At 39.7% G+C, this 15,347-nt stretch overlaps 2 protein-coding genes across 22 annotated transcripts in view; one reads left to right on the plus strand and one right to left on the minus strand.

Moving 5' to 3' along the window:
• The window catches only part of GANC (glucosidase alpha, neutral C), a 130,112-nt gene extending 124,679 nt beyond the window's left edge, over positions 1-5,433 (minus strand). For 9 of the 11 annotated variants that reach the window (XR_004274976.1, XR_004274975.1, XR_004274974.1 and 6 more), the window contains exons 1-3: positions 4,873-5,087; positions 2,889-2,951; positions 762-870 (exon numbers count right to left, since the gene is read on the minus strand). Coding sequence is in view for 5 of the 11 variants with exons in the window: in XM_032297840.1 (XP_032153731.1) it covers positions 762-870; positions 2,889-2,951; positions 4,873-4,901 (201 nt within the window). In the remaining 6 variants the exon portion in view is untranslated. Of the gene's footprint in view, positions 1-761; positions 871-2,888; positions 2,952-4,872; positions 5,088-5,341 lie in introns of those variants that run through there. The other 2 variants (XM_032297843.1, XM_032297844.1) reach the window with 2 other exon arrangements.
• A 367-nt stretch (positions 5,434-5,800) lies between these two features.
• Positions 5,801-15,347, plus strand: part of TMEM87A (transmembrane protein 87A) — a 58,312-nt gene continuing 48,765 nt past the window's right edge. For 6 of the 11 annotated variants that reach the window (XR_004274978.1, XM_032297852.1, XM_032297854.1 and 3 more), the window contains exons 1-3: positions 5,827-6,129; positions 7,255-7,315; positions 11,465-11,550. Coding sequence is in view for 10 of the 11 variants with exons in the window: in XM_032297852.1 (XP_032153743.1) it covers positions 5,986-6,129; positions 7,255-7,315; positions 11,465-11,550 (291 nt within the window). In the remaining variant the exon portion in view is untranslated. Of the gene's footprint in view, positions 6,130-6,531; positions 6,711-7,254; positions 7,316-11,464; positions 11,551-15,347 lie in introns of those variants that run through there. The other 5 variants (XM_032297858.1, XM_032297859.1, XM_032297861.1 and 2 more) reach the window with 4 other exon arrangements.

Genomic DNA, 15,347 nt, shown 5'->3' on the forward strand with positions numbered 1-15,347 from the left:
ACTTTATTTTCCTTATCTGAAAATTGGGGATAACATAATGTACCTCTTAGATGTGTTATGAAGACTAATTTAAAGGAAATAACATTTGTCAAACATTTAGGAAAACATCTGATACACAGGCAATCTAAACTGATATTCATGTATCTATTATAGTATTATTAGTATAGATATAAAAAGATGACATTCATTTTCTTTCTTTTTCCTTTTTTTTAAGACAGGGTTTCACCATGTTGGTCAGGCTGGTCTTGAACTCCCGACCTCAGGTGATCCACCCATCTTGGCCTCCAAAGTGCTTGGATTATAGGTGTGAGCCACCACGCCCAGCTCTTTTTCCTTTTTTGAGAGAGGGTCTCACTGTGTCACTCAGGCTGGAGTGCAGTGGCACTACCACGGCTCACTGCAGCCTTGACCCCCCTAGGCTCAAGAGATTCATCCACCTCAGCCTCCCGAGTAGCTAGGACTACAGGCATGCACCACTGCGCCTGGCTCATTTTTTGTACTTTTTGTAGAGATGGGTTTTGCCATGTTGCCCAGGCTGTTCTCAAACTCCTGGGCTCAAGCAATCTGCTCGCCAACCGCCTCCCAGAGTGTTGGGATTACAGGTGTGGGCCACTAATCACTAAATGGCCAATATTCCTTTTCTAATTAGGTTTATTTTTGAAGCACACATAGCTTTAATTGGCTTTTGTGGAAATTTACTTCATTCAGCCCCAATAAATACAGACACAAATTATTCTCTGTAGAAAATACTTCCATCTCACCTTGCTTGCTTCATTGATGATTTGGAACCTGGTGCTGTCTTCAACTGTCGTGACTGAGTCTAGTAATACCTGATAGGTGGACTTCTTGGAAAGCCACTGTTTCTGACGCCTATAGATACAAAGTATACAGATGCTTGAAAATTATGTGTGATTGTCAATATCTAACAGACTGTATTATGTGGAAGTCATTAAAATTCACTCTGATATTCAGTGAATTTCAGGGTACAAACAGTAATAGTACTATAATAAAGTACTAATCAGAAACTTTATTATTAGAGTGCTAATAAGATGAATATAAGTAAGAAAACTAAAAAAAGTGATTCATGTAACATTGCTCAAAGGATGACATCTTGTTTCCTTTATTGAGACGGTGGGGCAATTTTCATAGATGACATTTGTGAGCTTGTTAATTTCCTTCCCTCTTTCCAAAAAATGGACTTTAAAAGTAAGTCAACAATTTGTAGTGGGAATTCAATATAATCTAGTGGTTTAACAAGGTTACCAGGCATTCACTGTAGACTTCTCTCTAGATATCTGTTCAGAATTAAAATAATATGCTTTTCTTCCTATAGAACAGAGAGTGAATACATTAGAAAGCTATACTAGCTGGATGCAGCAACTCATGCCTATAATACCAGCACTTTGGGAGGCGGAGGTGGGCAGATCACCTGAGGTCAGGAGTTTGAGACTATCCTGACCAACATGAAGAAACCCCATCTCTACTAAAAATACAAAATTAGCCAGGTGTGGTGGTGCATGCCTGTAATACCACCTACTTGGGAGGCTGAGGCAGGAGAATCACTTGGACCAGGGAGGTGGAGGTTGCAGTGAGTTGAGATTGCGCCACTGCACTCCAGCCTAGGCAACAAGAGCAAAACTCCGTCTCAAAAAAAAAAAAAGCAAGCTGCACTAGATAATTTTTGATGATTTCACTTTCAAGATCACATAAAGGAAGACTTTTTTTTTTTAATGAAGATTTTAAGTATTTTTTGCAGCCCTGGAGAAACAGGCAATTTTTTTTTTTTTTTTTTTTTTTGAGATGGAGTTTCACTCTTGCTGCCCAGGCTGGAGTGCAATGGTGCCATCTCAGCTCACCGCAACCTCCACCTCCCAGGTTCAAGCCATTCTCCTGCCTCGGTGTCCTGAGTAGCTGGGATTATAGACTTGAGCCACCATGTCCGGTTAATTTTGTATTTTTAGTAGAGACGCAATTTCCCCATGTTGGTCGGGCTGGTTTCAAACTTCCGACCTCAGATGATCCACCTGTCTCAGCCTCCCAAAGTGCTGGGATTACAGGCATGAGCCATAGCACCTGGCCAGGCAATCTTATATAATGGTGATAGGAGTACAAATGGTATAATTCCTATGAAGGGAAATCTGGTAATAGTTAACACAAATGCATTTACTCTTTGACCCAGTAATCCCACTTCTAGAAGTGTATCCTATAAATACACCTCCATGTGTAGAAAATGACCTATGTATAGCTCTTCATTGCAGTCGTGTTATTTTAGCAATAGATTAAAAACAACCCAAGGGCCTAGAAATAAGAGACAGACTGAATAAATTATATTAATAATACATCTACCCAATGGAATATTATGCAGCTGTAAAAAGAGGAAACAATCTCCATGTACTCATATGAATTGCTCCTCAGAACAAACTATACAGCAGGAAAAAAAAAACCTATTTGGTATAAGAAAGGGGTGATAAAAAAAAGAGGGAATAACATAAAAATACATATATTCACAAAAAGAAATACTAGAAGCATAAATAAAAAATGAAGAAATTTGGTTACTCGGAACAAGATGAGGACTGAGTGGAAGTAACATTTTTCAGTGTATATATTTTTATATTATTTTTGAACCATGTAAAAGTGTTATCTATTCAAAGTGTCAACGTTTAAAAACTAGTTTAAAACTAGTTTGGCTTTTAAATAGCTGTTTATTGAAAAATTTAAATACTTCAGGAGTAAATGTGTAGGGTTAAAAGTGAGCCTTCTGATGATTTCCTTAATTATTTAATTATCCTTTCTTTGGAAAGTCTATCAGTTCTCAAAAATTTACTAAGCATCAATTTTGAAATATTGTCAGTAATATTTCATGTAGGTACTATATTTATTTTCCTTACCTGTAAAATGCGATCCTGTTGCAGTCTCTGAAAATGTTTTTATCCACAGCTTCATCTTTGACACTAAATAAAAAGACATTTTGAGAAATTTATTTTACACAGGGTTTGTGAGTCCAATTTTTGTACCTTCTCTAACTATAGTATGAACATGCGAAATAAACCTTTGGAGTCTATTCTGCAAAGCAAAACTGTGTCACAGCCATAGTATAACACAATAGCACATTATGCTTCAGAACAATAACCTTTTGTAAATCCTCTGAGGTAAACAACAAAACATCAAGTTCTGGGATTACTCTGAAAGTAATGGGAAAAGAGCACTGTCACTTATGAGGACACATTTTTTGGAAATAGTACTGAAGGCTATGACTGCAAAAGTAAAACCTGAAGGAGCCAAACCAAAATCAACCAACCAGACAAACTAACAACCACAACCCACTGACTGATTTATTAAAAAAAATATTTTCAGAATATTCTTCCTGGGTTATAGGCTCTGGGGAAGATAACGGACAATGTTCAAGCTGTCTGTAAGTGTTTTACCAGCAATAACAATACAAGCTGACAAATGCTTTAATAGAGGTGCAAGGTGCTAGAATAAAAACAGAACAGATGCAGAGGGGAAATCTCTTGCTTTTTAGGATAAGGTGACAATCTAGGGTCCAAAGTTTTTTAAAATCAAGTTTCCAGAAGAGCTGTTTCTGGAATAAAACATGAACAAGATGTATGTCTATTGCAGTTTGAGTACATGTATTTAAACTACCTTCCATCTGATTAAAACAACTACAGATTATAAGCAGAAAAAAATAACACTGGTTTTCAGGCACTGCTGTGAGTGCATCTGTAGTCAGCATGTTCACGATTATGTAGAAAGCTATGACTGAACACAACAGACGAAAAAAACAAAGCTAGGCAGATACACTTGGCCATACTAAAAAATTGTTTATCCTTCATTGAACTGTCTTTGCCAGTTTATTTTATTTTAAAAGTATTTTTGAGACAGGATCTTGCTTTGCCACCTAGGTTGAAGTAAAGTGGCATGATCTCAGCTCACTGCAACCTCCACCTCCTGGGCTCAAGCTATCCTACCGCCTCAGCCTCCTAAGTAGCTGGGACTACAGGGCCACATCATCACATCTGGCTAATTAAAAACTTTTTTTTGTAGAGACAGGGATTCACCATGTTGCCCAGGCTGGTCTTGAACTCCCGGGCTCAAGCAATCTGCCCACCTAGGCCTCCTAAAATGCTGCGATTACAGGTATAAGCAACTCGGCCCAGTTTATTTTAATCAAGTGCACAAAGATTGGAGAATTTTATGTTTCCTCTTTCCAGCTTTGAAGAGTTAACTCTGGGATGATATAGAAAGGTGTTTATAGCTGAACTTGGAAAGCAACATGCCTGAAATTCACGTGCTAGAGTTCACACTGCAACTTTTCCACTGTTAATGTTATTTAACAACCCTTTTTTTTTGAAGACAGGGTCTCACTTTATTGCCCAAGCTGGAGTGCAGTGGGCAAGATCACAGCTCACTACTGGTCTCAAGGGATCCTCCACTGGTCTCCTAAGTAGCTGGGACTACAGGTGTGTGCCACCAGTCCCGGCATTTTTTTTTTTTTTTTTTTTTGTGGGGGGGGAGGGGGGGGGGGGGGGGGGGGGGGGGGGGGGGTGGGGGGGGTAGTCTCCCTAGATTGCCCAGGTTGGTCTCGAACTCCTGGACTCAAGTGATTCTCCTGCCTTGGCCTCCCAAAATGCTGTGGGATTACTTGCATAAGCCACTGCACCTGGCCTATTTAACCATCCTGAAAGTATTTTACGAGAGGCTATTAATATTTTGAGAGAAAAGATAAAGGAGAGCAAATACCAAACATGCAAATAAGAAGAGAAATTAAAAAAAAAAATCAATGAAATCTTCAAAGCCAAAATGTTTTCAGGTACTACCCCATTTCTGGGGACCCTGGGGTCAGTCACTGCAGGAGCACTTGGCCTTTACCTGATTTCCTCCTTCTCAGCTGCTTCCATGACTTCTCTATCACTCCGAACAGCTTCCAGCTCTTAGGCCAAGGCCCTGGGCGATCTTTTAAAAAAGCCAATTAGCTGTCCTTCTAAAATTACAATCAGCACTTCACCGTCAAGTTTCTGAGAAGGCAGTCCCCCTCCAGATCCTCACGGAGTGACAGTCCTCAAGTCTTGCTCCTGGAATTTTTCAGGCCCAAACTAGCGTTTCTACAATGATTTATTTGGCAAATTTGTCTTGATTATGAGCAGCTGAGGAGGAAAGTGCTTTTGTTAGAAACCGAAACTGTCAGTGCGGTGGTGAGGGCAGGTAAACAATAAACCGTCGAGGGTAAAAATCAAGAGTGTGAGAACCGGGAAATGCCAAGACGGACTCCCTGATTGGGACGAAGCATCTGCAGGTCTATCTCAGTGACGGGGTCACGCCACAGATTTTCAAAACTGACCCTCTCTGTACCAGTTTTCGGTGAAAAGTGGGAAGTGTCGGCCCAGTCTGTGCTGGAGTTTAGGTCACCGGCCAGACTCTACTGCAGCATCGTACTCCTCAGGACTAGAAGGTGACTCGAAGGTACACTACCCAGTCTAGGGATCGCGTGTACTCCACCACCGCCGAATTCCAGCCTTTGCTTAAATACCACCCAAACCGGAGAACTCACTACTAGATGCCAATTAGGTAGCCAGACTTAGGGCTTTTCTAGACTTTCTGGCCCCAAAGTCTGACAGACTTAGAAGGGATGAGGGGCAGGGGCGGAGCGGGAGAAGTAGAGAGACAACTCCCGCATGCGGTGCCTGCCTGGTCCCCCAACTCTTTAAGGGTCGAGAGAGACAAAAGACGCAGGACAGGATGGCATCTGGTGATCTCCCTAACCCAGCTGACCAGGTTCCAACGGGATGACGCCTGCGCTGTAGGTCCAAAGTCTCAAGGCGCACAGACGACTCTGTGAGGGAGGGGTCGCTAGTTCACACAGCAAACAAAAACCGCGAGGTTTCCAGGACCCGGATAATCCCGCCCTGAGAGCAGAGCCGGAAGAACGCGGGACGAACCGGAAGAAGGTGAAATGCTTTCGGTAGGCACTCAACGGCTGTGAAGATGGCGCCGGCTGCGTGTCTTCAGGTGTTCCCTGTCATCCTTCTGCTTCTGGGAGCTCAGCCGTCCCCACTGTCGCTTTTCAGTACGGGACCGGCACCAGTGGCTGCTGCCGACCGGTCCAAATGGCACATTCCGATACCGTCGGTGAGTATTCACTTCACTGGCGTCTGAACCTAGAGGAGTAAGGGGTGGGGCTACGGCGGCCCAAGGGGTCCATGAAGGTTCCGCAAAAGTCTTTTCAAAAGGGGTGGGGTTGCCGGGAAGGTCTGTTTCGTTGGCCCACTGGGACCCACCTACCTAGAGCGGAAAGCCGCGCACTTCTGTGGTTAGGCTAGGGAGGGGAATGTCTGGGCTAGTTCAGTAACAGAAAGGAGTGGTGGAGCGGTTTCTCCTCGGAAGAGCAGAACTTTCAGTGCCTACCTTGAAATGTAAACTCGATGTACAGACGGAGAGTGGTTTATCTTTCGGATTATGTTTCACAGAATCCTGTAATCCCAGGTTGGATAAGACAGATATGTAAATAGGAGTATTCATTTCTTTCTTTTTTTCCTCTGCACTTCTCTGGTCCCTGATTAATTCTACTTACGAGATGGTTCGACTTCGCTTCAACTTTTGAAATGGATATTCTAAGCTTTACTGTGTGACTAGAAACCATAGAGATTTTAAAAATGTGTTTAACATGGAAATGGTTAAAGCGCAAGAAATGGCACTTAAAATTTAATGTGGTAAGGCTAGTCTTTTATTTGGACAATTAGCTATATGGGTTGAACCTTTCTGCCCCGTACCCATTTTAAATCTTATTTCAGTAACAGGTATAGTCCTGTGAGCAGGCAAAAACCAGATGCAGGGAGGAAATGCTGAAAAGCGTTACTCCTATTAAACCTACATTGGCCTTTTTGTTTCATTCTGCTGTCTCACTGATTGTAATGTCCAAATCTTATTTGGACTTTTATATATGGCAAACATACCTTTTGTTCATTGGTGAAGATTTTTCATATTTTCAATTAGGTTTTTACTTGTCACTAAAATGGTTAATAGTTTAGTGTTTTTAGATTTGAAAATAAAACTGGTTATCTGTACATAGAATAGTTCGTTTGAAAAAATGGTTATTCTGGGCAGTGATTGGTGAGTGAAAGGAATGAACTGATTAAGGGTTACATCCCGTAAACATTTAAGTTAAGTTGGGATTTATAGCAGCCTTAGATAGTTACATTATGCCTTGGGAATTGAAGCCATCTGAGGCTAATTATCTTTCCTGTATCTTTGCAGGGGAAAAATTATTTTAGTTTTGGAAAGATCCTCTTCAGAAATACCACTATCTTCCTGAAATGTGAGTTTTTGAATTTCACAAAGTTTTAATTTGAATTTTAAAAATTTATAGGCAAATTTTTAAATTACCTAAATTTTTTAATTTCCTTAGTTGTGAAATCTAATAGTATGGCATTATCTAGGTTTAAATATTTTTAGTGTAGCTAAAAAGTCCTTTCACCGAATCATCTTCAAAATACTCATGTGAACTTTATTTTCTTCTCTTGTTTTTCTGGTGTTTACACTGCATACATATACACTGTGTATACATTATATTTAGCATATATATGTTATATAATATATATTCAGTAAATGAAAGCACATATAATGTATATATTAGCATATATGTCGTATATATTACATTGAATATATTCAATCACATCTCAGTTGAATTACATTTACAGTTGATACATTCTGAGAAAAGCATCCTTAAGTGATTTTGTCATTGTGCAAACATCATAGAGTAAAAACTGGATGGTACTACACACCTAGTCTATATGGTACAGCCTGTTGCTCCTAGACTACAGAGCTGTATAACATGTTACTCTACTGAATACTGGAGGCGGTTGTAAAACAATGGTAAGTTTTGTGTATCTAAAACGTAGATATACATATTTGTAGATGTAGAAAAGTAGAGTACAAATACGATATTACAGTTCTATGGGACTACCATTGTATATGTAGTCTTTCATGTACCAAAGTGTTATGCAGTGCGTGACTGTGATTATGTTGGGTGATTCCCTGCATGGTTGTTTTACTCTGTTCTGTGTAAACTAAAGAGGTTTTACTTTTGTGTGCTTGTTAAATGTTTACTGAAAACATGACCTAGCTTTGTCAGGCCATTGGCTGTGAAGTGATTTATTTAGTAGATTTTATATTTACAAAAGGAGAATTTTACTGCCTCAGAGGGGGAAGCTCAGATATTATCACGAAACAGGGATTATGTAGAACAAAACTAGCTTGTCTAGTGGAAAAATGACTGTGTCTGAATCTAAAGTATCCCATCGTCTGTTAAATAAAAGCTTCCTTTTAGTTCTCCTTTTAGTTCTGAAACTGGCTTTAGAGAATGATCAATCGTGGACAGCTTTATTTCTAGATGAGGGATAAAAATCTTGATGTTCAACGTGTGATACTATGCATACTCTCTTCACGAAATTGGAAAATAATAAGTCATAGTTGGATGATTTTGTTCTTTCAATTGTTTTAAGTAAGTGATTATTAATTACTTATTACATAGACAGCAGGGAAGTGATAGAAAAATGTTTTTTCCTCATTGAGTTTACATTCTAGTGGGAGTGAAAGCAGCAGGTAGAATTTCTCTGAAGAATATACTGTGTCCATGAATATATAATCTCCTGACCAGTGACTTATATTCGATTTAGATCAAATCTACCCTGACAGTGGCCTTGTGAGATTGGTTTAATAGGTAACCTAGGTAACCTCATAACCATTATCTTTTGGACTAGCATGACAGCCTGTTTGTCTTTTATTAGGTCCGGTCTTTTTTTCACTTGTAGTTTGATCCAACAGTGTTTTGTCAAATTAAACCAACTGCATTTTATTTTATTTATTTATGTTTTTTGAGATGGGAGTCTTTCTCTGTCACGCAGGCTAGAATGCAGTGGTGCGATCTTGGCTCAATGCAACCTTTGCCTCCCAGGTTCCAGTGATTCTACTGCCTCAGCCTCCCGAGTAGCTGGGATTACAGGCGTGAGCTGCCATCTCCGGCCCCAGCTGCCTATTTTGAAGTGTTTATATTTCATTGTTTTTGGAGGATTTGAGGCACTTCATTTTTTTGTTGTTGTTTTTGGGGGAGTCTTGCTGCTAGAGTACAGTGGTGCGATCTTGGGTCACTGCAACCTTCGCCTCCCAGGTTCAAGCAGTTCTCCTGCTTCAGCCTCCAGAGTGACTGGGACTACGGACGTGTGCCACCATGCCTGGCTAATTTTTATATTTTTAGTAGAGGTGGGGTTTCATCGTATTGGCCAGGCTGATCTTGAACTTCTGACCTCAATTTATCTGCCTGTCTAGGCCTCCCAAATTTCTGATTACAGGTGTGAGCCACTGTGCCCGGCCTGAGGCACTTTAAAATTTACATTCTCTTTGTTACATCTGTGCTTTCTCATATTTAGCAGTTGTCTTGATTTTGTAGTTTTTTTGGTGATGGTATATAGTTTCCCATGGAATAGCTGGGACCATTTTTATTGTCTCTCAGAGCCTCTCATTTAAAGTTTTAAATGTTGTCTTTTAACATAAACAGCAGTATTTTTGCAGCCAAATTTCCTGACAAGTCTCCTGTTTGGGGGTTGTGTTCTTACTGGCTTGTAATTAGTTAATCTTGTCTCTGTATGGATTCTTCTGAATAGTTCATAGCCCAATTTCCATATCCTTTTTATCATTTCCATAAATTCTATCCAACGGGTCAGATTTTTTTTCTTTTTTTCTTTTTTTTTTGCTTTGCATTACTCTGATGACGGGTCAGATTTTTTAACATTCTAATAGAGTCCTTTGAAAATGTGTTGGTCATTTAAAAATTAGTTTGAGAAAACAGTTTAAAAGAAAGAAAAAAGGAAGTTTATAATTAGGTTGTTTCTTTTGTTGTGAACCAAAAGTAGATTCCTAAAGGCAGTCATGTTTATTTTTGTTACATTTGTATAAAGTAGGGAGACTTTAGTATATTTTTCCTTCCATAGCTAGAATCAGAGATAAAAGCGAATACTGACTCCTCCAGCTAATCAGTCATATAGTCAGATTTACCTTCCCAAGTCTTCAGAATAATGTCTTGATCCATTAGACTGCTGTGTTCCAAACTGTGTTTATTGAGTTTTGTGACGCTTCCATGATAACATAAGGTTCCTTGAAGCCTCTTTTAAGGTAGGCTTTGAAAAAAAATTCTGGTACTCTTACCTTTACTTTTGCCGTTTCTACCTTCCGCAGCCATGTTTACTTTTCGTTCATTGCTCTTTCTGTTCTATCTTGATATCTTTCAAGATCCGAGATATGAATTTTGCTGTCAATGGAACTATTATGTATATCATCATTTAACACCATTCAACATTTGTGAATATTGCTGTGATATGCATTTCTGTTATTCTTTATCTCTCCAACTAGCCTTTTGAAAGGATTTTTTATTTTTTATTTTTTTGAGATGGAGTCTTGCTTTGTTGCCCAGCCTGGAGTGCAGTGGCACAATCCTGGCTCACTACAACCTCTGCCTACTGGGCTGAAGTGATTCTCCTGCCTCAGCCACCTGAGTAGATGGGATTACAAGCATGTACCACCACGCCCGGCTAATTTTTGTATTTTTAGTAGAGATGGGGTTTCACCATGTTGCTCAGGCTGGTCTTGAACTCCTGACCTTGTTTTCTGCCTGACTCAGCCTCCCAAAGTGCTGGGATTACAGGTGTGAGCCACCGCGCCCAGCATTTTGGTTTTTAATAATTTGTTTCTACTCGTTTTTCTCTTTGGCCTAACAGTGTGCCATTATACCTTTGTATACTTGTGCTCTACTCAATATTTATTTATTTATATTTTTTGAGACAGGGTCTTGCTTTGTCGTCCAGGCTAGAGTACGGTGGGACTATATAGCTCACTGCAGACTTGACCTCCTAGGCTCAAGTGATCCTCTTGCTTCCCTCCCCTGAGTACCTGGGACTGCAAGCATGTGCCACCACGCCTAGCTTTTTAAGCATTTTTTGTAAAGATGAGTTCTCACTATGTTGCCTAGGGTGGTCTTGAACTCCTGGGCTCAAGCGATCACCTTGCCTTGGCCTCCCAAAGTTTTGGGGTTATAGTTGTGAGCTATCATACCCAGCCTGCTCAATAAAAACTTAAATGATAATATACTGGCTTTAATTTAGGACTGCCTTATCTTGCCGAGGTTTTTCCCAGTAGAGATCCAGAAGTTATGACTTTATGGTGTAAAAATAGATCCATAGTTTCAAGAAATTAAAAACTGCTTACCTGCTGTTTTTCTGTGAACAACAATACTTTTATCTGAATATCCAGTTCTTTTTTGCATGTATGATTTCAATACCTTATGTTTGGAGAAAGGATGGTCTTTGAGTATCTCAGTTTAGGGTAGGAAATAAATAGGATGCAGGTTAACAGTTTAGGAAAACTGCTTTGTTGGGGAATTATCTTTTGTTCACAAAGATTTCTTCTTTTATAGTTGATGGAGAACCTTGTGAACTGTCTTTGAATATAACCTGGTATCTGAAAAGTGCTGATTGTTACAATGAAATCTATAACTTCAAGGTAAGGAACATAAAATTACAGACTTTTCTTGGACCTTAGTGGTTATCTAATTCCAGTCTCTTAATTTCCTAGAGGAGAGTATTGTGTAGCTATAAAGGAGGAGAGCTAAAACTAGAATGCATGCTTCCCAATTTTCACACCATCGACTCTCCAACTTTTTAGTTTCAGAACTCTCGTATTTGTAAAAATTATTGCAGACTCCAGAAAGCCTTGGCCGAGCTTAGTGGCTCATGCCTGTAATCCCAGCACTTTGGGAGGCCAAGGCGGGCAGATCATGGGGTCAAGAGATCGAGACCATCCTGACCAACATGGTGAAACCTCGTCCCTACTAAAAATTAAAAAATTAGCTGGGCGTGGTGGCATGCGCCTGTAGTCCCAGCTACTCGGGAGGCTGAGGCAGGAGAATTGCTTGAACCTGGGAGACAGAGGTTACAGTGAGCCAAGATCGCCCCACTGCACTCCAGCCTGGAGCCTGGCAACAGAGTAAGACTCTGTCTCAAAAAAAAAAAGAAAAAAGAAAAAAGAGGAAAGCCTTTGAGCATGTGGGTTAATGCTATTAGAAATTACAACCAAGAAAATATAAAAATATTTATTAATTTATTTTAAAGTAGCAATAATAAACTTACATGTTAATATAGTTTTCAAAAAAAAAACACATAGAGCAGCGTTGTTTTGCATTTTTGTAAATTTGTTTACTATGTGGCATAACAGAAGATCACTGGATTCTTATATCCCCTCCTTCACTCAGTCTGCTGCAATAATTTGGTTGAAGTACATGTAGAAAATGTAACCTAATACAGATACATGGTTGGGAAAAGGAATGGTATTTTAATGGCCTTTTCAGATAACTGAGAGTATTCTTTTTTGATTCTATACCAAAATTTAACAAGTGGGAGTTTTTAAAGGTTAGTTGCAGTGTGGAATCTGAAATATTGATGAACTCTAATAAAAAATCCACTGGTATGAACGTGTCTTTTTTTTTTTGTTTTTTGACAGAGTCTTGCTTTGTCACCCAGGCTGGAGTGCAGTGGCACAATTTCGGCTCACTGCAACCTCCACCTCCTGGGTCAAAGTGAGTCTTCTGCCTCAGTCTCCTGAGTAGCTGGGATTGCAGGCGTATGTCACCATGCCTGGCTGATTTTTGTATTTTTAGTAGACGCGGTGTTTCACCACCTTGGCCGGGCTGGTCTCAAATTCCTGACCTCATGATCCACCCACCTCAGCCTCCCAAAGTGCTGGGATTACAAGCGTGGGCCACCGTGCCTGGCCATGAATGTGTCTTTTACCCATGAGTGATCTTGTAGCATCGTTTATTGGTTATTTGGAAAATAGTGGTTGACTGAACTATATACATTTTCTAAATATTAACTCATTTTACATTTAGCTAAAAATTACATTGTTCATAACTATCCCCTGCCCTCTTCATCTCACTGTTAGGTTCTTAAGTTTTGGAAGTCATTAAATTCAACCCCTGCCCTCTTGATCTCACCATTAGGTTCTTAAGTTTTGGAAGTCATTAAATTCAATGTAGCAGATCCAAGTTATTCAAAATTCCAGTTTTTGCTAGAAATCTCAAATTTTATTTTGGCAATGAATAATGTCAATTATCTTCCTGGAGGTGACACCCTCCATTGCCTGTTTCCAGAGAAATATCTCTAAAATAACCAAGTCTGAGTAATAGTAGTTTATAGTAATATAGTAACATAATGGTAGTTTATAGTTAATGTAGTAACTGGCATTTAAAAAAATTGCCAGTTTATGTCTATGAAGAATATGACTGCTGGTACAATTAAGTGCCACTGCCTTAGTTCATGATAAGAGGCAGCAGTTTTACCCACCATTGCTTTCATAATATCATTCCAAGTGAAATAGCATACTATTATTATTATTAAATAGTTTTTTTTTTTTTTGATAGAGCTTCGCTGTGTAGCCTAGGCTGGAATGCATTGGCACGATCTTGGCTCACTGCAACCTCTGCCTCCCTGGTCCCAGTTCAAGCAGTTCTCCTACCTCAGTCTCCCAAGTAGTTGGTATTACAGGCATGAGCCACCATGCTCAGCTAATTTTTATATTTTTTTAGTAGAGACGGGGTTTTACCATGTTGGCCAGTCTGGTCTTAAACTCCTGACTTCGTGATCCGCCTGCCTCAGCCTCCCAAAGTGATGGGATTACAGATGTCAGCCACCGTGACGGCCTATGAAAATAGTTTTTGTTTTGTTTAAGACGGAATCTCACTGTGTCACCCACGTTGGAGTGCAATGGCACGATCTCGACTCACCACAACCTCTGCCTCCCGGGTTCCTGCCTCAGCCTCCCTAGTTGCTGGGATTACAAGTGTCCACCACCACACCTGGCTAATTTCTGTATTTTTAGTAGAGACAGGGTTTTACCATGTTGGCCAGGCTGGTCTCAAACTCCTGACCACAGGTGATCCACCCACCTTAGCCTCCCAAATTGCTGCGATCACAGGTGTGAGCCACTGCACGCAGCCATGAAAATAGTTTTGACCACCTAGATCTTGTGAAAGGCTTCAACAACCATACTTTTGAGACTGGCCTTGGTCCACAATACTTGAACATTGAAAATATATTGCTCAAAGAACAAAGGTGGAGGCATCTTATTACCTGACTTCAAACTATGTTATAGGGCTATAGTAACCAAAACATTGTCATACTGGTACCAAAACATACACAAAGACCGATGGAACAGAGAAGAGAGCCCAAAAATAAGGCTGAACACCTATAACCATCTGATATTTAACAAAGCTGACAAAAACTAGCAATGGGTAAAGGACTCAATATTCAGTAAATAGTGGTGGGATAGCGTGCTGGCCATATGGAGAAGATTGAAACTGGACCCTTTCCTCACACCATATTAAAAAATCAACTCAAGATAGATTAAAGACTTAAATGTAAAACCCAAAAACTATAAAAACCCTGGAAGACCTCCTAGGCAATACCATTCTGGACATGGGAAGTGGCAAAGATTTCATGATGAAGATGCCAAAAGCAATCGCAACAAAAGCAAAAATTGACAAATGGGATCTAATTAAACTTAAGAGCTTCTACATAACAAAAGAAACTGTCAACAGAGTAAACATACAACCTACAGAATGGGAGAAAAATTTGGAAACTATGCTTCCAATGGAGGTCTAATATCCAGCCTCTGTAAGGAACTTAAATTTATATGCAAAAAAGAACCCCATTAAAAAGTGGGCAAAGGACATGAACGGACACTTTTCAAAAGGAGACATAGATGCAGCCAACAAGCATGTGAAAAAAAGCTCGGTATCTCTGATTACTAGAAAAATGCAAACCAAAATCACAATGAGATACCATCCCACGTCAGTCAGAATGGCGATTACTAAAAAGTCGAAGAATAACAAATGCTGGCAAGGTTGTAGAGAAAAGGGAATTCTTATACATTGTTAGTGGGAGTGTAAATTATTTCAACCACTGTGGAAAGTAGTGTGGCAATTCCTCAAAGAGCTAAAAATAGAATTACCATTTGACCCAGCAATCCCATTACTGGATATGTATCCAAAGTAATATAAATTATTCTACCATAAAGAGACATGTACACATATGTTCACTGCAGCACTATTCACAATAGCAAAGACATGGAATCTACCTAAATGCCCATCAGTGGTTAACTTTATAAATGAAAAGTGGTATATATGCAGCCATAAAAAAAAAAATGTGGTACATATGCAGCCAGACTATGCAGTCATAGAAAAGAATGAGATTTCCTTTGCAAGACAATAGAAGGAGCTGGAATCCTTTATCCTTAGCAAACTA

This window comes from Sapajus apella, unplaced genomic scaffold (assembly GCF_009761245.1).
Source record: "Sapajus apella isolate SASKATOON/1434 unplaced genomic scaffold, GSC_monkey_1.0 scaffold37, whole genome shotgun sequence".
Lineage (NCBI taxonomy): Eukaryota > Metazoa > Chordata > Mammalia > Primates > Cebidae > Sapajus > Sapajus apella.